This window comes from Saccopteryx bilineata, chromosome X (assembly GCF_036850765.1).
Source record: "Saccopteryx bilineata isolate mSacBil1 chromosome X, mSacBil1_pri_phased_curated, whole genome shotgun sequence".
NCBI lineage: Eukaryota > Metazoa > Chordata > Mammalia > Chiroptera > Emballonuridae > Saccopteryx > Saccopteryx bilineata.
The window spans coordinates 23,440,948-23,467,314 of NC_089502.1; the positions used below are offsets into that span (position 1 = coordinate 23,440,948).

At 36.6% G+C, this 26,367-nt stretch overlaps 1 protein-coding gene across 2 annotated transcripts in view; it reads left to right on the top strand.

The window, feature by feature from the left end:
* The window catches only part of TENM1 (teneurin transmembrane protein 1), a 1,131,584-nt gene that overhangs the window by 981,630 nt on the left and 123,587 nt on the right, over positions 1–26,367 (top strand). Inside the window, exons 21-23 of one of the 2 annotated variants that reach the window (XM_066248720.1) lie at positions 4,711–4,960; positions 12,630–12,650; positions 17,987–18,219. In XM_066248720.1, coding sequence (XP_066104817.1) covers positions 4,711–4,960; positions 12,630–12,650; positions 17,987–18,219 — 504 coding nt within the window. The remainder of the gene's footprint in view (positions 1–4,710; positions 4,961–12,629; positions 12,651–17,986; positions 18,220–26,367) is intronic. The other variant, XM_066248721.1, reaches the window with a different exon arrangement.

Sequence of the window (26,367 nt, forward strand, 5' to 3'; positions counted from 1 at the left end):
GAATTTTACACTGAGAGAAAAATTTTACTTTGGATAATCTTTTTTTTAAAGGAACAATGGTTCATTTGATCATCTCCTTCATAGGCACATTGTACCTCTAACCGAAAACTGATCACACTTGCCAAGAACAGATCTGAACCCAAGTCTGCCACTGCCTTGTCGCCTGACTTGGGACTCGAACACCTCTCTTGGGACAATTTTGAAATCTAAATATCACCCACAAAGGCAGTTGTAGAAACAGGAATGATAAGTGTGAGGGAACAGCTTTGGGAAGAGCAATTTAGAAAAGCAATGCTCTTTTCCCCTCAGGTCAGACCATCTTTTCTGACTGATTAAGGTGAGAGTGTCGTCTCTCCAGATTCCCCCACTCCACTTTTTTCTGGAAACAGCTGAACTCTTTAGGCACCTGGCTTTTTCTGATCTGAGACAGATAGCAGATTAGAAACAAGAATCTATCTTCCCCCAGTTTCTTCCCACTGGTTAAAAAGACACCTGTAATTAGATTGGATGTCTGCTGCCACTCAATTCTTCAGTCTTTCTTGGGCTCCACGATCATTATGCACTGGGTAGTTTCTCACAGGCAGTGTTTTCAGATCATTTGTCATTTCAATTGCAGCAATTATATTTACTTGACAATTAACCTCTGGATGTGGAGAATTGTTTCCAAATATTATGCCTTATACATACATCTGTGTGTATAATATGGTTCCTACTTTCACTGAGATATACACCAAGAACTTGTGTTTAATATTATTCTTTCAAAATACATCTTCTTGATGATTACAGAGATTGCATATTTTAAGATAAATCAGTTCTTTAAAATTCTGTGAAATAAAAATGTATACATGGATCACCTATTGCAGAGCCAAGCTATTTGTTATAGTATATCTTTATATCAAATGTATCCCCTCATGTTTCCTGCAAGTTGACTGCTAAAAATTATTCCAAAGAACAATCCAGTGTACTAATTGGGTCTTGACATCTGTCTGAAATGGATGAAAAATTTCTTTTAACTTGGCCTCCAAGCTAAGCCAGTAGTATGTCAGCAAATGGTTTGACTGGGAGGAGAAGTAAATTTCCATTGATCACACTGGCACCTCTCCCAGTCTGTGTTCATATCCTCTCAGTCAAGTCCTAAGAGAAATATGTATTATGTCCCTTGTTGTTCATAAGTTTGAAAAATGGTTTCTTCTTTGAAATCAGTGTAAAGCACCACCAACTGGCTTCCAGGGGGAATTTTTATTTCAAACTTATTTATAAGCTTCAAAAGAAGTTCTCAGCAAGGTAGCAGGAGGATATGAGTAGTGTGTTTAAAAATATGTTCAATTTATTACACAACAGACTTGGCTTTGGGGACAGAGGGAAGAGGAACTTAGGAGGAGAGAAAATGTACAGTAGGCTCTAATTGGTGGGGTTTCTTTGTTGACTGTTATCAAGACACCTAGCCCTTAGCAGGAAGTTGGTCTTCATGTAAATAATGCATGTTGTTCTAGGATCATTTGATTCTGTTTTCAAAATGAGCATGTATGGCAGAATAAATTGGAAAGGAGGCAGCAGTAATTGGTCAAGGTTTCCAGGAACATAAACAAAATATTTCCAAAGCCACCTTTTGCAGAAGAATTGGTGTTAAATCAATGTTGCTAGATGGTATGCACTGGTTCTATGTAATGGAAGGTTAAACAGATTCTTGAAACAACAAAAACACCCTTCAAAATGATCTATTTTTTCCAGGGCAATACAAAAAGGGTTTGCCCATTTTTGTTTTGATTGCTTCAGCTTTAAACAGGAATGGTAATTTCAGTACACGGGCACTTTAGTACCTTGTATGAAAGCAAGACATCAATTGTTGAGATGTAATCAGAAAGTACATTGCCTTATGTTTTATTTCCGTTAATCATTCTTCTTCATGGATGGAGTGCTAGGCTTTCTAATAGAAAAGGGGAGGTTTAGAATTGCAGGCTTAGAGAATAGTTTAAAATAGCCAATGTTTAGTTTCTAAATTGCCAGGAGCCAGGTAATAACATGTCATTTTGAAGGTAATTGTTAACTATACCGTTACATTGATATTAAAAAAAAAATAGAGATCTACCTGTGAAAATAGGTGTTAATAGCAAATCTGATATTTTCAAGCCAATAATTGGAAATATTTTTGAATGATATACCCTATAGTGCATTGCTGAAATAGTTGGTTTCCTCATTTATTAGAGCACATATCATAGCCTCACTGGCAGGATATTCAGTTAGTGATCATCAGGAGATTTCTTTTCACTAATGTTGTACAACTGTCACTCCAGTTCTCATTCATTTCCACCCAATTCATTTAAATTACAGTATCGATCACACTGCAATTAAGTGTTTTGGGGAAATGGGATTCAGTCTTATTAATCTTACTTAATTAACTATTCTAAATCTTAAGAATTTTTTACTGCCTAATAAAGTTATTAATAAAATTAATAAAGTGGTGATCTTCAAAATATCTCATAGTTCTGCAATAAAAGGCCAATTTGTTGGAGCATAAACTCATAACTATTTCTGCAGATCATGTGTTGAAAAAAGTAGCCAGAAATCACCTTGGGAGGGAAAGTAAAAATACTTTGCTATGATATTCAAAGGCTATATGATGTATGGGATTTCTGTTTTTTGGAAGGACTTTTCCAAGTACATATTTGGTGCCATTGTGTTGTGTGTGTTTTACCCTCTTATTTATTTTTGCCAACAATGTTCCTACTTCAGAGTGATCAGTAGTTTCTACTGTAGGATGATGGAAGCAAATATTGGAAGAAAATTGAAGAGGACATTTTAGGAAATGTTTAGGGAGAGTAAAAGGCAGTCTGAGATAGATAGCATGGGTCATGGGAGAAAAAAATTAGCCTGTACAAGATAACTGCAGTCATTCTTTTGCTGTCAGTTATTTCAGTCTGACACATTGGTATGCTTCTCACAGTGTGGATGCTTTACCTGCCCTGGCTCATTCGGAGTGGACTTGAGCTATTTATTTAGCACAGCAGTACCTGTTGCTTCAATTATCTACCCAGGCTTAGCAGGTTTGCAAAATCACTGGGATTTGGACCAGGAAAGTGCAAGAGACGCAAAGCCTCTTTTCAACATTTACTAAGCACTGATAATGATGTGGCCACAATGATTGGCACTAAAATTCAAAAAGGAGTAAGACAGAGTATCTTCCTTCAAGGAGCTCATGTTGTAATGGGGAAGATAGAGGAGTAATGAAAAATGCATCCTATCGAGTGGCAACTGTAATGATAGAGCTATGCAAAACAGTGTGTGCACATGAGGGGTAACTAATTCTGCCAGGACAGAATATTGGGGGAGAACTGAGCTGAGCTCCAAAGGACAGGTTAGAGTTTCTCAAGAAGACAAGATGAGGACATTCAGAATAAAAGGAATAGCATGTACACAAGCAAGAGGAATAGAACTATGTGAAAGTAATTGTAAATAGTCCATTATAGCTAAAATTCAGTGTACAAGTGAGAGGATGACAAGAGGAAAGACCGGAAAAGTCAGCAAAGGCCATACCATGGAAAATCATGTATACCTTAATAATAAGGAATGTGCCCTTTATCCCATATAGAATACAGAACTATTGAAAGGTTTTAAGCCACACACTGAAATAATTTTATGTCAGGTGTGTGGATGACAGTTTGAAAATAGGTGTGCACGGAGACCAAGAGACCAAGAAGTTAAGAAAAACTGAACTCAAGCATAGTAGTATGAATGAAAATGACAAAACCGGTTCAATTCATTTTAAGAGGTAGACCCAATTGGATGTTAATAATTCAGTTTAGAAAATGAGGACAAGAAGAGCCATGGTGATGCCCACATTTCCAACTTAGGTAAATACATGCAGTGACACCACTTACGAGATGACCGAATAACAACACAGGAGGAAGAGCAGAGTTTGGTAAAAGGTTCAAAAAATGATTAGTTTGTTTTGAACTTGTTGAGTTTGAAGTACTTGTGGGGATCCAAGTAAAAATATCTCGCAGGTGACTGCACATCAGGTGAGAACTGGGGACAGGGGAATATAGAGATGGGAGTTAAAGCCATGAGAATGGATGAAATTTCCCAGCGATAGTGATTGCACAAGATTTTTCAGAATTTTTATAAGTCAATGTCTCTATTTCCTGCACTGATGATAGTGAGCTATGGTCCAAAAGAGTGGATAATTCAAGTCTTTTTCTTATATCATTGAAGTGCATTCTAGAGTTTTGATTTCTTTTCACAAAAGTAGATTACCTTCCTGATTGTGTTTTGCTAAGATTAATATTAAAATCGACTGCTATTCCTTTTCCAGGAACCAGTTGCATAGTGAGGGTAATTTGAAGTCAGACATCTGTGTGCCAAGCATCAAGAGAAAGTCAGATAGAGATGAAAACTAAGCCACAGAGGATTCACAGAGCTCATAGTGAATAGGACATCATTAGAAGTTAGTCATCAAATTCTTTCTTGGACATTTAGAATCAGCAGTAAAAAGAGTGGGTGTAGTAACCCATTTTATATATGGACAAACTGAGGCAAACTGGTGGCTCTACAGTTCAACAAAGCCAAGGGTGGTGTGTTGCACTTTCCAGGATTTTTGCCAATGCCAAAGCTCCTTCTTGCTTTAAACAATGAGAGAAAAACTCAAGTGTCACTGAGAACATTATGTGGTAATTGTTTTTGTTTTCTTCTCTTTCTTTTTCTTGGATCTAGGAATCATACATAAAGGAAATGGAGAGAATATTTTTATTTCCCAGCAGCCCCCAATCATATCAACCATAATGGGTAATGGACACCAACGGAGTGTAGCCTGCACCAACTGCAATGGCCCGGCCCACAACAACAAACTCTTTGCTCCTGTTGCCTTAGCTTCTGGCCCTGATGGCAGTGTGTATGTTGGCGACTTCAATTTTGTTAGGCGAATCTTTCCCTCAGGAAACTCTGTTAATATTTTGGAATTAAGGTAAGTCTCCTTCTAATCTCTGTGCTTAGTGGATAAGGAAAAAGCAAGAAAGAGATAATATGAAGAGACAAGGCATTGCAGAAGGAGCAGGGCATACAGTTGCCCATATTGTGGCACTGAAATAAGGTGCAAGAATTAGGGACAGAGGATGTAGGTCAGCATGCCTACTCCCCCAACTTGAAGGAAACTTTGAGCACTGCTTTGGAGAACCAGATAGCATTGACATACCCGCATGTGTGGCTTTCCCTGTGTGCATTACCATCACTGACATGGATCTCGATACTTCCAAGTGCTCAGGTAAGTGACTCAGTCCCTTCTGGTCACTACAAAGACTGATCAAAAATATCTGTTCCATTCTAGCACATACAAGTATTACCAGATCCAAGAGGCTAAATTATCGAAGTTCTTCAGGTGTAATCTTTTGAAGTGGTCACTTCACATAAAATAAAATGGAAATCTGTGTTTGCACGGCATGATAAAGAAGGAAAAATAAGGTTTTTACCCTTAAAAGCTCTATTCCATGGAGAAAAAATGATTAAAGCATTCATCTTTAGAGTTTCTTAATCTGTTCTAGGAATTTTCTTGAAAGAACAAAGTATTTTGACACACCTTGAAAGGAATTCATATCTTTTGGTATTTGATATTCTGAAGTTACACAAAGATTACAACTATGTAACCAGTGGTTTTCAACCTTTTTACTCTTGGGCACTAGTAAAAATAGGAAAGTTATTTTGGGGACTTCTAAGGCAGAGATCACCCTGAGCATAACTGAATTCAGCTAAGGACATTGAGTCTATAATCTTCATACAACATCAGGATGATTAACTCTTTTGAGGCCCTGCATGGAATTTCTGTCAGACCAGCATGGGTCCACAGACCTGTGGTTGAAAACTACTGACATGATTAAATCAGCTTTATTTGTCCCTTTTTGTGGTTATAAGATGCAAATTTATGCCCTCTGGGGTCTTAGAAAAAGAGAACATCCACCTCCATGCCAGCAGGAATACACAAACCTGTTTTCTTCCATGGGTAAATTGGTAACTCCTTTCTATTGGTTGTGGTAGCTTAATCTTTGTCACACACTTATAGAACATTAGGCTGAAAGTTTCTCTGTGTTCCAGAAGATTTTGATGCTATAATATATTTTGAGCCTATAAGCTAGTGCTTGAAATAACTGTTGCCTCAGGCACCACCTCATTGACCCCCCAAAATAGTGACTGGGACAGCAGAGACACTGATGGAATAACCTGTATATGTACAGAGCACCACCAAGGTCAGTAAAGACATATGAAAAGTCTTGGGTCATTTTCGATTAACACTTATGTTCACACATGCATGGAAATTTGAATATATTTGCACATCCCTCAAAATTTTCCAGATTATTGTGCTTGCTTTGGAATCTACCTCCCTTTCCTCAGACGGAGTTAGTCCTTTACACCCTAGCTAGGGAAATCTTCTAATCCCATGCCCCCATCTATTTTTCACATTAATTCACTCCAGTTTTAATACATTCCTTAATTATAATTGCAAACGCTGTCATAGAGAAGAAAGCTGTTAAATCCCTTGGCTAATAAAAAAAGAGACTGTAAAATTAAGGTTCTATAAAGATAAAGCACATCTAAAGATACCATCTTGCCTTAATCAAATGTTCCCATACCTCAGGATGTCACTCTTCACAGGGACTTGTCAATTCCAGCAGTATATCTCTCTGGGCAACTACTTACTGGAAAGTCAATGAGGAGGGCCAGGATGGTTGTATGCCTGGATTTGAAAATGATTTATACAACATTCTAGACTGTTTTCAAAATCCTAGGGATGTTCTGTTTACATGACACAAAATATGGATAGAAAAATTAACAATTCATTCTCTCTCTGAATATTTCCGATCATACATATAAGGGCGGTCAGGTAGACAGAGACCTTGTTTTGCTGAGCCTATATAGGAAACCATATAAAGCTAAGCCTATATAGCCAATTACTCAAAGGAAAAAAACCCATAGGATTATGTATAGAAACAAAGAAAATATTACTATAAAGAACACTCAGCTAAGTTTAGTCCTTTTTATTGTAATTTAAATGCAAATTTACCTGAGGTGAAGCTATTGTCATTCATTGATGAGATTCTCCCTTGGTCAAGGATCCTTAACAGTTTACAAATTTGCATTTTAGTCCAAAGCACCTTATGACCTTCAACACAAAGTCATTTGAAGAATAAAACAGAATAACTTGAACCCTAATTGCCAAGCAATTTTCTTAGTATAAACAAAAATTAGTTTCTGACAGTGCAGTATCGTCCAATCCCTTTATTCAGTCTCACACCACAGCACTGTTCTCTCTCATTATCACAGCTCTTCAAAACATGGTGTGTACACACACCTTGAGCACACACACCCAGGTGCTCTCACTTAGCCTGAGTCTCCCTCACTGACTCTTCTGAGCTAACATCCTCTAGAGCAGTTCTTCACTTTTTGTTTTTAAATTCCATGATCCCTTTGAGAATCTACAGGGGTAGGCAAAGGTAGGTTTACAGTTGTGAGTATATGAAACACAGAGCTTGTTCTTGTATTATGATTTATAGTTGTATTATACATTGTCCCATAAGAACAACTATAAACTTACTTTTCTCTTACCCCTCTATTGAAGGCTATGGGCCCCTTCCCCAGAAAAAAAAGATAGATTCACCCAAAATTACAAATGTAATTTCCAGAGGTCACATATTTTCTCTCTTTTGTTGCATCTTCCCTCCCCCATCCAGCAACTTTTATAGACTCGTGTGTAAGATTCTATGCATTAGGTTCAAGGAGAAAAAACACTCTGTAATTGGCCATCAGAGAAATGAAATGACTGAATATGAATGATCATTTTGACCTAATTGACAGGTAACTCCCTAACTGTTTGACAATAGTCAAAACCGTCAAACTGGTTTATATCAGCAAACATTATCTGTCATGTTTACTCAGGAACTGATATAGTTCTTATTAGATTCAGTTTTTTTAAGTATTATCCTAATCAGTAGCCAATACTGTGCACATCGCATTTTTACTATGTAATTATTGAATTGATACATTTGCTTTAGAATTATTGCAGATTTAAACTTCTTAAAACTAGTTGATGAAATAAGATTTTTCTATCTTAAAAACTATAATTTTCATTGAGTTTTACTGTATGTAGGTAGAAATTTCATTTTATGTTAGATATTTGTTTAAATCAGTTAATATAATTGCCCCCCACATGCATATAATTTATTTTACTTGGTTGAGTCATCTGTTTCCTTGGAAACACAGACTAATGTTTTCATTATGTTATTTGTTGCATTTAAAACATTAAATAGAAGAGCATTATTGTCAATAGCTTATCACAGAAAGGGTTGGAGAATGTGCTATGTCTTTACTCTTTGCCAGGTTATTCATCATATAACTTAACTACTCTGATCTCCACTTCCCTATCTATAAAATTGACTTCAAGTTAATATTTGAGCATCCTCTTACATGTCTTATACAGTTTCACTTGTTTTAAGATCCACAGATGTGTAATACTCAGCCCAAAGTTTGATGACATTTTGAAAGGACGTAAAACTTGCTCCTACTAGATCAGGCGTCGGGAACCTATGGCTCGCGAGCCAGATGTGGCTCTTTTAATGGTTGCATCTGGCTTGCAGACAAACCTTTAATAAAAAACATAATAACGTTAAAAATATAAAACATTCTCATGTATTACAATCCATTCATTTCCTACCACTCATGTTCATGGTTGCGGGTGGCCAGAGCCAATCACAGCTGTCCTCCGGGACAACACTAAATTTTTATTGGATAATGCATAAAGTACATGGGTTGTTGTATGGCTCTCACAGAATTATATTTTAAAATATGTGGCATTCATGGCTCTCTCAGCCAAAAAGGTTCCCGACCTCTGTACTAGATGTTCCCTTAGATTTCTTTCTCTTCTATCCTGTGTCCCATATTGGGCCACACTGAACAATTTCAGATGCTCCTTGACATTTCCAAGATTGGCAGACTGTAGTTTTGTTTTTTTCCAACACAATGCTAGTGATCTAAACTGTACCAAATTGAGTTTCTTTCATGTGACCTCAAAAATAATTTCTTTTCATTGGTTGCCAGTCATTTACTTCATCTAGCTGGTCCATCACTGGCTGAATAAGGAAGATATAGGAAAGTCAGTTATGACATTATTATTAGCAATATTCCAGGATGTAAACATCTTAATGCTTCCTTCCACTGGGAATTTGAGGTAAGGTAATGAAAAAGGAGAACTTATAATATCATGCAATTAAACTTAAGAGAGAGTCAAACAAACATTCTCTAAAAGATTTTTTTAAAAGATAGAGTCATTTCTAGTTTAGGTGTGGGTATCTCTAGTGATTTGCTTCCATGTTAAAGTTTTATGCCCACAAATATATTTCTGTAACACAAAAAGGACATCACAGATTTATAAGCTTAGCATTAGAAGAGTTCATAGATATATCTGGTATGACACAGTGCCTGCCACTTTTCTGACAGTTGATCATCTCTACTTTGTTTGATCTCCTTCAATACCAGGAAACTTAACTACCTCTCTAGATGGCAAACAGCATCTTCGGAGTGCTCTGTTTGAAAATTCTTTCTTATATTCAACCAAAATCTGCCTTCATGAAACCTACTCAGTAGTGACAAATGTTAGCATCTGAGGCAATCCAAAGCCACTTACTTCCCTTTTCCCCTGATAAACTGTCATAGGTGTGAAGACAGAGGAATATCTGTTCTTTGACATCAAATATCTGTGGCTGAGTATTAAGGAAAGAAGTTGATAATAACATGATGAACAAGTCAAGTATTACAAGTACCACAGAGCAAGTCAAGCAAACTCTCATGATGCCAGGTCACTAGACAGCAACTTCAAAGTTGGCATAGTCTCTCTTTCTTCATCCCACACATTATATCTATCTATTTATCTATACATATATATATACATCTATATATCTATCTATACATATATATTTATAGATAGATATAGATATAGATATAGATAAAATAGGTTGAACATCATGCTACATGAAAGAAGCCAAACACAAAAGGATACCTATGCTATGATTACATTTACATGAACTATCCAAATAATCAAATCCATAGACAGAAAACAGATTAGTAGCTGCCTTGAGCTGAAGGTGGTGGTGAGCGGGGAATGACTGTTAATGGATACAGGGTTTCTTTGGGAGATGATGAAAATGTTGTAGAATTGGATGGTGGCAGTGGTTGCACAACGTTATGAATATACAGTACTAGAAACTACTGAATTGTAGATTTTAGAAGGGCAAATTTTATGTGTGTGAATTATATCTTGATCAAGTGTATTAAGAAATGATAGATGGCCACTTTAATCATGTAAATCCTAAACAAAATCAAAGATCAAGTTCAAGATCCTACCATGAGGAGAATGCGTTGCTCTAAAAAGATTTGGAGTTCCACTCCTTTCTCCTCTTAACTCATGGCAAGCTTCAAGTCAGTCAATCACCGAATGGCAATAGCACAGATAGGCCGAGCCCATGTGAGGGGTTCACACACCAGCACCTCAACAGAAGGCAATGGCCAACTAGACAGCAGAGTGACTCTGGTGGTGACCTTATCCTAAATCCTTAACTAAAAGTCGTTCTAAGACAGAACAAGGTCACATACTGGAAATAAAGTCTGTCATTTTCACTTCCTCCCTCTGAGATGTTAATGAGAGAAGCTGCTCTGCATAATATGGGACATCTTTCCAAATTCGGAGTGACAGTATTGGCAGGATCAGAAGCAGCTGCTGGAAAGTCAAACCATCCCTCTCCCCTCTCTGTGCCGTCACCTAAGAATTTCAAAACCCTGTGTAGCCACAGAAATGGTTCTGTGCCATAAGACCAGTGTGGATAAAATCATGTTTAATGAGGTCATTCTAATACTTTCACAATTCAACTTCCTTCAGGAGAATCAACCATGTAACAGTGATTAGAGCCAGCCTCCGGCACACTAACCCTGTAATTTCAAGGCCACAAAAACAAGCAAGTGTCCAGAGACAAAGAAACTCAAAAAGGTCCAACTGCCTGAGGCCTGGTTTCTAATCAGAGCTCCCCCTCACACCTTTTGGCTTTTTGTGTCAGCCCACAGGTAACCTGCCCTTTCGAGGCAGGTAGGGAAAACAGAAAAGTCAGTGCAGCCTGACCTGTGGCCCATCTAGTAACATCCTGGGAATATTCTCTTTAAAGAATGTTGGGTCAGTAGTAGCAGACAACTTCAAATGAAATCATTTTGTATCCTTTCTTCTTTCCCTGACATTCTGAAGAATAAGAACATTTTCTAGTTGAAATAAAAAGATTTGTTATCTTTATGTTTTTCAAAATGATATAAGGGCTAGGTTTAAAAGGATTTTAAAATTAAAATGACTATATTCACAGATGATTATAGCCTTTTAATTCTGAGCAGATTTGACCCAAAGTCAGGCTTGTCACAGACTACACTCCCTTTGTGAGAAGTCTCATACCAGGTCCCAGAGTGAAATACCTTAGGCAATACCTTGTGCCACATGGCTCACAAAGCAGGAGCCCCCAATGTGTTCTGCTTCTTTTGACCTGACAGTTCTGTTTAACCTGCTACAGTTGCCTTCTGGGAGCATGAATAGTTGGAAGACATGCTGCCCTAGCAGTTGGTGTGAGTGATGTTTTATTGAAGCTATTCTGATGCCAGGGACATCTTGTCATGGTCTGAAAGAAAACCTTTATACTTTAAATTTGTTACTTTTTAAAATATTTTTGAGTGATATACTAATGTATACAAGAGATCATTTATATGATCTAAATGACATTTAGATCATATAAATGTCCTTGTCATTTAGATCATATAAATGTCTTAGGGACAAGTTTGGGATGCCTGATGGCACGTAAGACTTGATAATGAAATGGCGGTTTAAAATTTTGATAAGGGGACTTTCCAAACAGGGTCCAGAATGTTCAGACCCTTTGCAGTGACTACTTCCTCAAACCTTAACCCAGTGGTCTTTAAACCTTATTCTGTGTCAGCATCACCAGCTGAGTTTGTTAAACATAAAATTCCTAGCTTTTACTGCCACCTCAAAATCTGATTCAGTATGATGGGAAGAGCTCCAGGACCCCACACATGTGGCAACAACCCAAGTGATTCTGATAAAAAATAGTCCAGAATGAGCTTTTTCTAATGTTTATTTTATTGATTGTAGAGAGAGAGGTAGGGAGAGAGAGAGAGAGAGAGAGAGAGAGAGAAAGAGAAAGAGAGACAGGAACTTCGATCTATTCCTGTATGTCCCTAACTGGGATCAAACCAGCAACCTCTGCGCTTCGGGACTATGCTCTAACGAACAGAGAGCTATCCAGTCAGGACCAGAGAGGACTCTTTGAAAACAAACAAACAAACAAAAAAACACTTTAGACCTTTGTCCACCCACCAAACAGGATGTTCAATCACCTTAATACCATTTTAGGAGGAGAAACCAGGAGGGACTAGGTCAATTTTGGCTTGCATAACTGACTAAATGACACCTGTGGAGTCTTTCTGATAGCCATAAGCTGAGTTAGGAATAGGCGTGCCTGGTGAGATATGGCTTGTTGAATGAAACTGATGCCTCTCTATTTGCTTTTACTTGCTACTCGCGGATACCTTGTGCATCCTAGAAACAGAGATACCAGACATAGGTAAGCAAATCACATGGGTGGCTGCCTAATACCCCTTCTTGTCTAACAGGTCACTTCTTAATAATGTGCTAATGGAAATATTTTACTTCTTGAATAAGGTTAGAGGAATAAGGTGAAAGTGAATTTGGAAGTTATGACTCAGGTAAGTGTCTTCCAAAAGAACAGAACTCCACTAAGTGGTAATTTGCTGAAGGATCAGAATATACTGAAAAGGAGACAAAATAAGTGAAATCTGGCAGTTCAGTACTTTAAGGGAAAGAAACTTAAGTCTGTTCATGTTTTCCTTAGGTGATATCACAGCTAAGACTGTACGCTCAAATAGCTTCAATGTTTTCACGTTGCAGGTAAAGTGAGAGGTAATATAGCAGCCTTCCTAGATCCAGATATTAAAGCTGATGAGAGTATGAAGAGACAGTGACCACAATTACCTTCCTTAAAAAGATGTTTCCTTTTTTCTTTTATGTGACTTCATAATTTCCATTTTTTCCCCACCAAAAAGAAATAATAAAAAAGCTTTAAACTGACCACCTACTGACAATGGCATAGAGCTCTGAAATTAATCATAATGAGTATTTCTATTTGATTTGTTTATGCATTACACTTGTCGAAAGTGTTCTAAAATTACCTGAAATTACCAAGGAGAAAATTGAATTTGTTCATTTCCAAATACCAATTGTCATCACAGTGATACTGATAGGATGTTTAATTTGGATTTCATTGGGGAAGATGCTACTACCTAAATGCCAACACACAAGCTTGCCCTTGGTACTTCAGCATAACTAATTTCTTAAGCAAATTAAGTTGGTTGTCAAATAGCTTGCTGGTAAAGTGTTGCACAGTATTAATTATCAGCACTAATTGCCCATTTTACAATCTATGTGATTTTTAACTGGCATGAACAAAATGATTTTTGCTAACTTAAAGGGTGTTGCCCAAAAGTGAAATGAACCATAAGGTAACAATATGTCTAACAGTGAAGTTTTAAAAGAAATCCTCACATGCACCAAATTGCAGTATGCATTTAGACATGAGGGATTTCAACAAATTGGAATTTAGTCCAGCATTTTTTTCTTTATCGGGTATGGCATGTTTTCAGAAAGTAGAAAGAAACCAATCTCAAAAGAGCCAAAGTACACTTGGGAAATGGCACGAAATGGCAAGAAATTACATATCAATATAGGAGACCTTCCTGACTGTTGCCTGTCAAGAAAAATAACATTAATCAGATTTGAATTTGGTTTGTTGGGCTATTCCATTTTCTAAAGGCCAGTGCACAAAGTCTAAGAACAACCTTGCTGAGCAAAATAGAATATGCCACTCAGTTAACAGAAGGCAGGAAAACTGATTTTTTTTTCTTCATCTCCTTCAGAACAAGAATATTCTGAAGGTATTTTGTGCTCACAGTCACATCTGATCTAATCTAATCTTAGTTCAGACACAAGCTTGTTAGTGACCCTAGGCAATCCCTCTATGTGTCTGGGTTTCCTCAGCTGAGATTTGAAGAGAATGATAACTCTAACTTCCCTCACAGGCACATGGAGGATATTCAATAATAAATGAATGCAATACATTTTAAAGTGCTTTTGTACAAATAAAATTTCTATTAAAAAAAACAGCCAATGGACTTTTATTAAATAAAGCCTGATTAATCTGGCCGAGGTGAAACTGCCATAAATGGGCTATCAAAGTAGTGAAGGTTATTTAAAAGAAGTGTTGTGACCCCCTCTTCTTTATTCTAGAAAGATATAAGGGCACTGGAGAAATTTTATTCTGAAAACAAATTTCAACTAAATATGTAAAAACTTTGACTCAAATCCCAATTTTAGAAGTGTTTGCTGCAGAGATTCTTTGCCTACTCTGACTCTCCAGTCACCTCTGGGGTCTGTCAGGGCCCTTTATGGTTTATTTGCAGCGGCTGTCATGGTGGTTCCAGGGTTGAAGATGTCCCTGGAATCTACCAGATTATCTTATTTGATGAAGGTAAGTAGAAAAAAATCAAGTATTCCAACTGGATCTGATTTTTTTCCTATTAAAACTATAAACTGGATATCAAATCAGTATTTGCCAGCCTTTACTATTATTAACATACATATATATGCTTAGAGGGAAAATACAGTTACAAATAGAATCAAAAACATGCCAGTCCTTAAGTATATCTTAATTATTATGATGACTTTTCTCCTCCATTTCACTTGGCTAAGTAGCCAAGGTCTGAACTCTTTCATATCTTAGTATCATGTCCTTCAGCTTCATTTAGTTCAGCACTTACTGAACATCAACCCTGTCAGACACTCTATTGGCACTGAGAATAGAGAGATGTATATGTTTCCTGCCTGCAGAGATCTCACAATGCAGATGGAGAGAGAGGTATGAGAAAATAATAGTGCTTAATGCCCAGCACTCAGATCTCATTTTTGAACACCATTCTCCAAAATAAATAAATGAATGTATAGAGAAATAAATAAATAGATAGATAGATAAATAAATAAATAAATAACAGAGGTCCTTGGGGAAGTGACTCCTTCTAGTACTAGGGCAAGGATTATACAAAACCATCCTGGAGCATTTTATAATTCCAGAAAGTAAGAAAGTACAAGAAAGAAAGAAAGAAGAAAGAAAGAAAGAAAGAAAGAAAGAAAGAAAGAAAGAAAGAAAGAAAGAAAGAAAGAAAGAAAGAAAGAAAGAAAGAAAGAAAGAAAAGAAAAGAAAGAAGGAAGGAAGGAAGGAAGGAAGGAAGGAAGGAAGGAAGGAAGGAAGGAAGGAAGGAAGGAAGGAAGGAAAAGTGCACACTGATGGGGATATATGAAAGGGACACATAAAGGAATAGTAATTCTGCTCCCAAGGGTTAAAGGTGGGACAATTTTAGCAACAAAAAAATAAAGTAGCACTGGATTTTAATGCAAAGTATAAATCATATATGCATGAGTTCATACTGCTATAAATGGTTGAATTCATAAATAATAGAAGAGAAAAAATAAGGCTCTTGGGCAGAAGAATTCCAGGTAATTTTTGTAGATACCCCACTCTCAAGAAGGTGGAGTATAAGTCCCCACTTGTTGAGTGTTACCTTCACTGAATGACTTCTTTCCAAAGGGTACAATATGAAGTGTAGAAGGGAAAGAGTAATTTTACAGTGGACTAACCTGACAAACACCACCTCAGCCAAGCAATCAGGTTCAACAAGAACAGTGATAAGTTATGTTGATATTATGTAGACCCCTGATTTGATTCGATGAAAACAGTGCTTTACCTCCATGGTCTTCCTTCCCAAAGTCCAGAACCTCTGTCTAACTATAAGGGAAAAAAAAACCAGACACATTCGAGTGGAGGTGACCTACAAAATACTCAACCAATTCTCCTTAAAACTGTATGGAATCCTGGAACAAGAAAGAAACATTAGATAAAAACTAAGAAAATCTAAATAAAGTATGAACTTCAGTTAACAGTTTTTAAAAGTGGTGCTAATATGACATGTTAGGTGCTGCTAGGTCATGAGTCTCTCAACTCTGCTCATTTCTCTTCTTGTCTACTTCTCTTGTTGTAACTCTTGGATTTATAACAGTCATAGCCTGTTTACTGATGTGATTTTCCCACTAGACTGTGAGTTTCATGAAGAAAGTGGCTGTATTGTGCACACAAGTAGGTTTCTAAACCACAGTGCAGTTCCTTGGCATGTTGTTTGCACTTGGTAAACAGATTTTTAATGAATTAATAATGATCAAAAACACAATATAAAAATGATACCCAGGAAGGAGCTCAGGTGAGAGAGGATGGGGCTTTAGACTAATGACAGTGGGGATCAAGAGAAGTGGGCAGATTAGAGAAGAGTTTAGAAGGTAGAATTAAAAAAAAAGAACTACAACATAATGTTTTACTGGATGTGGGGAATGATAGAAAGGAAGAAGAGGAAATAGTTGCTGGTTTGACAACTGAGTATGAGGCAGATTTTTGGTCAGTGAGCAGCTTAGAGATTAAAAAATAAAAACAAGTTTACTCTCCAAGCTTTCATGGTTTATTGGGGGATACAAATACAAAACAGAAATTAATATGATGCGTAATCCCCAGAATAGAGGTGAATGTAGTATAAATAACCCAGACTACAGATTTAAGGAAGGTTTCATTCAAGAGAGAATGTTTAAGTAAAACTTTAAAAGGCATGTGAGAATACTTAAGTGCAGAAAGAGTTGTATTCCACACCAAGGAATGTTAAAATGTTTTGAGAGTTTTTAAAGATCAGAGCCAAATGATCAGAATAACTCTGGTAGCAGTATGGGGGAAAATGGATTTCAGATCAAAAACATTTCCTATGGATAGAACTATAGAAAATATTCCAGGCCAAAGGTGATGTGACTTAAAAGAACTACAGGAATGGCTGGAAGAATCAAAGAGAATGGTTCTGAAAGCTAGTTCACAGGAAAAATTGCCTGTGGAGGGAAAAGGAGGGAACAATGTTAAACTTCCAGGTTTGGGGCTTGAACAATGTCACCAGCACATGAACCTTAGGTTCAAGCAAAATATCACCAAGGTTATTGCAACCATCCAAGAAATAAAATTAAAAAGAATCAAAATTAATGGATGAGCTCAGCCATGTATACAGATAAAAAATATCCCAAGAGATCCCATGTTAATACATAATTGAAGAGTGTCAGGAATACCAAAACCCAATCACGGGAGGTATGGCTGATTATGATTGTAACAAAAAAAAAGGTCAAATATTATGAAAAAAAGAAAAGTGCATTAGGGAAGTGTAGTGGTTAGCTAACAAAAAGGAAGGTTGGAGAAAGTTTAGCAATGTAGCTCTAACACCCCTCTTCCTAATCAGTGCTCCTCTATCTTTATACAAACCTTTCAGTTTACAACAGGATCCTGGAAGGATGATAGTGTCTGCAAGTGAGTCAGGAAGCATGGAAGAAAAGATAGGTCTATGAGGTATAGGGAAGACCGGAAAAGCCAATAATGTTCAGGATTTGTTGAGTTTGAGGTGACTGTGAGACATCCAGGTAGCATCCAGTAGATATTTGGAGAACTGAGGATGAAAGGTGTGTATGAGAAAAATGACCTCATGAGCCCTTAGTCTCTTCTGTTTCTTCCTCTACCTGCAAATGGATGGTATTGAAATATCAGCTTCATTACAGGTTAGTGGTATACAGTGAATTTTATTTATACTCAGACTCATTACTAGAGAAACAAAGAACTATCCATCTCTTTAGGAGATAAAAGGATGGTACTTTAATTCTTTCATCTGTTAAGAGAGATTTCATTTGTGATAAAAGGTAGACCCCAGGGTTGTGCACTGAACACATTGCTTTGAATAACTTTATTTTTCTCTTCCTTAGCACAAGTCCTGCTCACAAATACTATCTGGCTATGGACCCCATGTCTGAATCGCTTTACCTATCAGACACCAATACTCGAAAAGTCTACAAGTTGAAATCTCTTGTGGAAATGAAAGATCTGTCTAAGAATTTTGAAGTGGTGGCGGGAACAGGGGATCAGTGCCTTCCCTTTGACCAGAGTCACTGTGGAGATGGTGGCAGAGCATCGGAAGCTTCACTGAACAGCCCTCGAGGTAAAAAAAAAAATCCTTTTGTCATCTAAAGATTTAATCTGACTTCTCAAAAATCTTAAAACCATTGCCATGTTATAGTCTTATCTTAGTATGACTATGACAAACATCATCTCTGAAGTCTATCCCAGGAAATGGGAATAGTCAAGAGTAATTTTTAGCAAATATGCATTAGCATAGTCATAACCATTATTAAAATATTGAAGTGCTACTTTTCTGGTTGATAATGAATTATTGCCCAAAACCCTCCGAGTACCTCACTGACACCCCAACCTCTCTTCAGAGATTACTTCTTGGAAATTCCCAACAGTCCAACAATTAAAGGGTTAATATCAGGCTCATAGAGAGCCTCAAAAATGTAGGCTTCTTCTATTGCTGTTAACATTTAAATATGTTTAGTATGTTGAATATCTCGCAGACTCTCCACATTTCTGTCTTTTGCTTAACAACCAACTTTTAATAAACTTTTCTTCCATTAATTTACCTAAATCATTCTTGAAGCTATTTATATTTTCAATGTATATCACCCCTAGAATAACAAATTCTAATTCCTTTTGCCTTCTGTGGGAGCTTGGCCTTTTCTTTTTCTTTGTCCTCAATTTACTGCATAATCTTTAAGGAACAGCTCTCAGTTCTACTGCTTGGGATTTGTGATTACATCTGTGTTCTCCCAACCAACTTCATAATATTATATTATATATGTGGGTCATGTTCCCATCTTATGTTGTAAACTGAAGGATAGTCAACTTTTAAGTCTGTCAGCATATATCATCCACCCTGTCTCTTTAATTATTTAATCATTCTTCTCTATTCCTTCTCCAAGGTGTGTGTGTATGCGTACCTGTGCTTTTATTTTAGTAAGTTTTATGAAGTATTCATTTTAGTGGGTTTTAAGAAGCCAATGTGATCTCTTTTAACTATATATTACGCAAGTAGAAAACACTTATTACAAAAAAATTAAAAAGAGAAAATGCAAAAATATTGTAATTAAAGTCACCCATAATCCTACCACATAGAAAAACCACTATTAACATTCTAGTTTATATCTATCTAGACTTTTTTCTATGCATGTCATATATTTCACCCTCTACTAATGTATTCATATTATAGGATGCTGTTCTAAAATCTGCTTTTCACACTTAATTTATTATGAACATCTTTCCATGCCAAAAAGATATAGTGAGGTCAATGTGTTTAATTTGTTAGATGATCACTTATTATTTCAAATATTAAGAGGTTGCTCTTCAGCCATTTGACATTTGCCATATGGGTATTAAATTCTAACTACAATCAAAGTTTAAAGCTTTCTTTTTCTTCAAGGCCATTTTCAAGTTCTATCTGTGTCTTTCATAAAGCCCCTCTGGCTAATCCCAGCCCATTAAATCTGAATTTCCTTAACAGTGTCTACACTACCCAATTAGCACTTGATTATATTTTGCTGCCTTCTACTTCCAGTTCTTTCACAAACGGGAGGGTTTTTGGTTTTTTTTTAATCATTCCTGAAGCAAGCTGCTTCAGATGAGAAACTACATCTAATATTTCTTTCGAATCTTCCCTGCCTCCCCAGTAATATCTTACAAAGTGTGGAATCTACTATACATATTTATTATGTAATTGATCAGTTAGGCAACTTTTACCTATACCAAGTATTCCTAAGAGGAATTTCAGTGATGCTTAAAGAGGATAAACTTTTTTGCCTAAGGCAAAATATTAAAGTATTCAAAATGTTGTTTTTTTTCCTTCTCTTGTGCCAGCTCTCATTTCTTACACATAGTAGGGCCACAATAAATACCGTATTTCCCCATGTATAAGATGCATCTTAATTTTGGGACCAAAATTTGAAAAAAAAAGAGGTATTACATAAAGTTATTGAACTCAAGTTTTATCCATTATAAAATTCATGCAACTCCTCCTCATCACTGTCAAAACTTCCATCCATTAGCTTGTCCTCATCTGTGTCTGATGACAAATCACTGTCTTCAACAATGAGCATAAAAACAAGCATGAAAAAGCAGGAAATCCAAGTGAAAAAAATCTACAACCACTGTATAAGATGCACCCAATTTTTATACACCAAATTTTTTGAAAACAGGTGCGTCTTATACATGGGGAAATACAGTATTTGAAGAGTGAATGCAGAACTCAGAGGCAACATATAATTGGCCTATCTTTCAGGGAAATATATCGGGCTGGGTCCCACCTTTACACAGCTTTAAAACTCTTTTGGGTATTTTAAAGATTTCTGTATAAGAAATATGGAAAAATCAAGCTTGTATTATGCCTGAAATTGACATCCTCCTGAGTTATCGCTAGTATGAAAACCAAGCATCTCACCTACCACATTCAACCTGCCAAACGGAGGATGAATATATTGGCTTTTCCAAATAAAACAAATAATTGGTTCACTGCAACTTTTTTATTTTCTTAGAAAGCAGTAGTAATAGAGTCCTGACAAAGAAGATTTACATGAACTTGAAGCAGCAGTAATAAGTGCCCAAATTTAAAGTTAATATTAAACTAGGTTTTTTCTTGTCATAGCTAGTAGTGTATTGTCCTTTGGCTTGATTTATTCCTCCTGCTATCCAAGAGTGGCCTTTACAATAATCCAGTACTCTTTACTCATCCCAAAGTGGTCAGAGACCCTAATAACATCTGTCTCAGGCTTTGTACAACTGACTTTCTAATCCATCTAAACAGCTTTCATTTAACGTACCAAGCTGATGTTGACAACATCTGCTCTGATCTAGTGAGTGAGCAAGGATGTTTAGAGGAAGGGAATGTGTGGCTCACATTGAGTCCACCACATCTCCTTCAACCATGATAGCAGTGCTTGAAGGCCCTGTTCATGATCTTTAAAATCACTCAGATGGCAGAACCTATGTCCAGGCATCAATCACTCTTGAAAATGCCAGTCAGAACACTAGGTGCCTACGCAAGGCATCTGTCTCCATGCTGAACATAGACAGGACTCGCTCTTAGCAGTGAATCAGCAGCAAGATTCTCATTATACAGAATGCTTCAGGGCAATTTCATAGACTTGCATAGAAGAAGAAAAAAAAAACATGCAAGGAGTCATTAAAACCCAGTGTGCAAATTCAGAGTCTTGCTAATTGCTAATTACATCTTTGAGGTTCTCCTGCAGGTTCTTCATCTCTCAAGAAAGCCCAATTTGCTTGCTTTTTGCTTAACAACTTTGATGCACATCAGTCTCATCTTCTTTCTCCCTTAAAAGACAGCAAATGTATAATGGATTTCTTTAAGGAAAGGTCTGATTTCTCTCTGCCTAGAAGCTAATAAAGAAAAGCTGAAAAACTGGGGGTCAGGAGAAAATGGAAGTGTACATCTAGGGAGTACCATTTCGAGGTTAGGAAAGAGAGCTTGCCCTAAGACTTTAACAAGCAACATACTGCAATTACAGGCAGGCTCTCCAACATGTCCTTAATTATGCAAGGTAAGTCAAATAAATGTTAATCTGCAAGACAGCTAATTTATTTTCTGAATCTATTCTAAAAATAGGGTGAAGTAAAATTTGCTTTTGAGATCATTTGTCCTAAAGTTGGAATAAATTATCAAATGGGATTAAAAACTAGTCAGCAGAAGGTAAAATGTTCAGAAGCCATAAGATTTTTTTTTTTTTTAGAAATGTCAGCAAATTGTGATGAATACTGGAATAGAAAGCCTAAACTTTCTTGTTCAACCCATGTAATGCCAGTGTTTCTTTGAGTGAGCCTGTGTGAGCCACTGTACCTTTCTGTGTATTCATTCCCCTGAACACTAAAATAGACTTTACTGATGCTGTTGACTTGTTTTCTTTTAAACACTGGCTCCTGAGATTCCTCAGTTGTAAACTGAAGGTCTTGGAATGATCTCCCTCCCAGCTTTAACATATTAAAATAATCACAGCTATAATTTACTGTCTACTATGTGCCATGCACTGTGCTAGATATTTTACACAGAGTATCTTTAATATTCACAACAATGTATAAGGTCAGTAGTATCATCTCCATTGTATAGATAAGGAAACAGTGACTCAGGTAAGTTAAGAAATTTAGCAGGGTCACACAGTTTACAGATAAGGCGAGAATTCAAAACAAGTCAGCCTGGCTCCAAAACCTATGACAAAAAGTTGGGCAGGGGGGGCTCAGGAGGCCTTCACTGTATAACACTGCCTGCCCTTCAGCTAAAATCCATAATATCTTTTGACTTCTCCAGGAGGATAGGAAATATTAGAAAATGATTCTCAATCTAATGATATGTATTCAGTGGGAACAGAATATTTTTATTTGCAAGATAAATTACTTTTAGTCTAGTTTTCCTTTTTTTAATTTGAACTCCTCCTCTGACTTTTCCTGACCTGATAGTGTACCCATAGTGCACCACATAGCATTTGCACAGTCTGTAAATGTAATTATTCCAATAAATCTCCAGTAAACCTTGTCACAACCTTTTGGAAGATTCTGTGATTAAGACCTTCAGCAATATTTTCTTAAAGGGATGGAGACAGGAAACCTTAACTTTATTAAATTTCTTGACTACAACTGGTAACTACAAATTTTGTTTAAAAGAAAAATAAAGGTGTACCTGAATAGAATTTCATGTAAGGCAGCCCCTGGGTACTTCTCTGGGAATAAATTTTTATCTGATCCAGTTTTATACACTTTGATTTGAGTCCCAATAGAGGAAAACATTTGCCATTTTACTCATCAATACTTTAATGTAATGGGGCAAGGAAAAAAAGTTTAGCAAAGAGTGTGATAGGGTGCTAATCCCTGGCATTGTATACGAGTCTGAATTGACTTTGAAAGATGCTTTTAAAACATGCATGGATGATGTAGTTGAAACTTAGGTTCCATTTATTATTTTTACTGCAACTTTCTTTAATTCTACAGAGAACTCAAACTAATGAGTCATGTAATAGATGACCAAGTACTTATGCAGAATGTGAAATGGTACTAGGTGGGGATATAAAATAAAGTGTGTGACAAGCTGAATACATTTATTTTTTAAGTAGATACCAAGGGTGAAAGAGTGACTGGACAGGATGAAATTAATCAATGACTTAATTTGGTTCTCTTGGATTTCACTAAAGATTATATCTCTGTTTTCATGTGCATCTTTAAACAAACTGACCTCAGAACTCCACAGGTTTTAGGCAATATCCAGATTTGTGCAAATAGTCCCTGAGCTGTTTCCTAAGTGGAAGATGATCCTTAAATCTTGACAGCTTCCAAAAGTGTTTTTATAGTATTCATGATCTTAATCATATAGAAGTTACTTTAATTTTATTGGCAGTTAAGAAATCTGAGTATGATAGAGCCAAGAAAGAAAAATGTCTGTTTTGTCTCTACCCAGACTTATCTGAAGTGCATCCATATGCTATTCTGAATGATTAAATTTGGGGTTATTGGAACAATGCTAAAACTCAGTAATATGTTGCTGATGTCATTGGTGTCTATGAGGGAGATAGCATAGTATACCAACAGGTACAATAATATATACTTTTGGTTCCCCTATCCAATGAGGAGCAGTAAGGTTTTTCCTAAATTCCATTAGTATATGATCCATTATGGTGACATAACCATTGGGATTGACACAAGGGCCAGCCCTCAACAGAATTACAAGCAAGACACAGCATGAATAAAATGAACAATAGATTTTTAAAAACTACAAATAAATCAGTATTGTTAAAGTAAAAATATTTGAAAATAATAGGAAAGGGGGTAGGAATGCGAAGTTTGGGTTTTATCTTATAGGCAAAAAAATATGAAACAGCAGAGTGACATGGTCATCCAGTGTATACATTTTTGATAGATTATTTTGGTGGCAGGATAGAAAAAGCAGTGGAGTAAGGCTAGGGCAAAGAAGTTATAGGGAGTCTCGATAGGTACAGTATAGACAATAGGAGGGGCATCTCATGAAAGAGACAGAAAAACTTCAAAAAAAAAAGTCAACAAAGTTAACTATCTAAGAAGCCAGTATAATACTTTGTTTCAAGAAGATGTCAAAACAGTTTCAAATGTAACAAATTTGTAACCATTGGATTAGGCATGAATAGCTCATTGGCAACACTGCTATTGGTAGTTTGAATGGTGGTAGAGGTGGAAGCCAATAAGCCAATGAGAGATGAGAAAATAAACACCACTACTGAAGTTCACTCTAATGAGAAGCCGGAATATGAATGATAAAGTGATAGTAGTGGAAGGACAAGGCACTCAAGGAAAATTTTCTCTACAGGAGAGACGGGGCAATTGTCATATGTAAGTGGAAATGTAAAGGAGATGGAATAAATGATGAAACAAGGTCTGGAAGAAACTGGAAGAGAATAAGCTTCAATGGAAGGGGAGATTGAAGAGACCGTTTTAAGATAACATGTAGATGTAAGGATGAGGATAAGTTTGGAGGAAGAAGGAGCTAGAAGGCTTATGGTACATCATTCTGTTAGCCTCAGTGTTCTCAAGGAAGTAGATTTATTCTGCTAAGAATGGTAAGAAAGGTTAGGCTTTGAGGCATTTGGAAAAAATTTAGAAAACCACTGAGTGATGTAGGACTTCTGGGTAAGATCAATATTCTACCACCCATGGTCAAATTCCCAGCTCAACTTTAAAGTATTTCTTTTGAGAACTTTTCTCTCACATACTTGTTTTAGACTCAAAGGCATCTTGAGAAAAATATATACATTTGAGAAAGCCTTAAAATTTAGGCAAAAATATTTGTTCTTTATTGCTCAGTAATACCATGCTCTTTCCACTTCTGGAGATATATTTTTTTAAACTATTTATTGGTCACTCAGTTTACAGTAGCTACAGCAGAGGTCTTAGTGCCTATTATGCAACTAGAGTGAGAGCTTAACTTGTTATTCATAGTTGGTCCAATTTATATGCTTATGTTGATCAAAAGATTTTGGGCTTTGAGCCCTGGCCAGGTAACTCAGCTGGTTAGAGTGTCATCCCAATATGCCAAGGTTGCGGGTTTGAATACACAAATAAGTGGAACAACAAATCAATGTTTCTCCCTCTCTCTAAAATCAATTTATAATTTTTTTTAAAAAAAGAAAAGAAAACCAGAAGTAGAAGGTCAGGCATATTTAAAAAAAAAAAGAAAAGAAAAGATTTTGACCTTATATCAGCAATTGGAACTTGAGAACCTTTCTGTCTTTTCCGCCACAGACCTAAAGCCATTAGCTGTTGGTAGAGAAGTCAATGAAAGGAAAAGCACTGATACTAGCTTTGGCATATTGGTATAGGTAACATCCATGGTTAATTCAGAAAAACCTGCATTAAGTTCATTCAATTTTTATAAAGCTACAAATGCATTATTAAATAACTTTTTATTTTGCACTTATTTTAATTTTCATGTGTGCTTAAGATTCTAGCCAATATAGAGATAATATTTGAGAGGCCAAATGCCATGAGAGATAAATTCCCAGTTTCTGGAGTCAAACAGAATTGTATGCAAATCCGAGATCCACCATTCAATAAATGTGTGACCCTGGGTAAGTCCCCTAACTTCCCTGAGCTTAAGTCTCCACATTTGTGAAGTCAGTCTGCTGGTAATAGTGCCTGCCTGACAGCGTTCAGTAAGGCATGTCAATTGCCTGTTGCAGTGCCCAGTGCATAGTGTATAGAACACTAAATATTACCTGTCATTGTGGTCAGGCTAGCTGTTTTGTTGCTAATAATAATAGTGCTTCTGATAGTGACCCAAGCATGGAATAAGTTACTTTGGAAGGAAGCAAGTTCCATATCCTTGTAAGTCAATCTGAGACTTCATTATTTCTCAGTAGGGAAGATGACATAAAAGAAGCAAGCAAGGGTCAAGGTGGATAGAATTTAAATATTGTGTGAGATCTGACCAGTGATCCCTCCCAACCTTGAGATGCAGTAATTCTAGTGCTGGTTTCTTGTACATGTATTTTAAATAGTCCCCACACACACAAGGCCAATAAGACTACCATTTCACCATTAAACTCATCCCATAAGAGTTTACTTCCAATGTGAACTTCAGTGTTCAGTGCAAGATATTGCCTGGGAGAACAGTGCATTAATTCCTTATTGAGCTACTTTATGGGGAATCTGGGAGCATGGAGCACAGGCTGGATTTGTTTGGATCGGTGAGATGACCTGAGGGGACAAACCAAGGTGGAGCTACTCC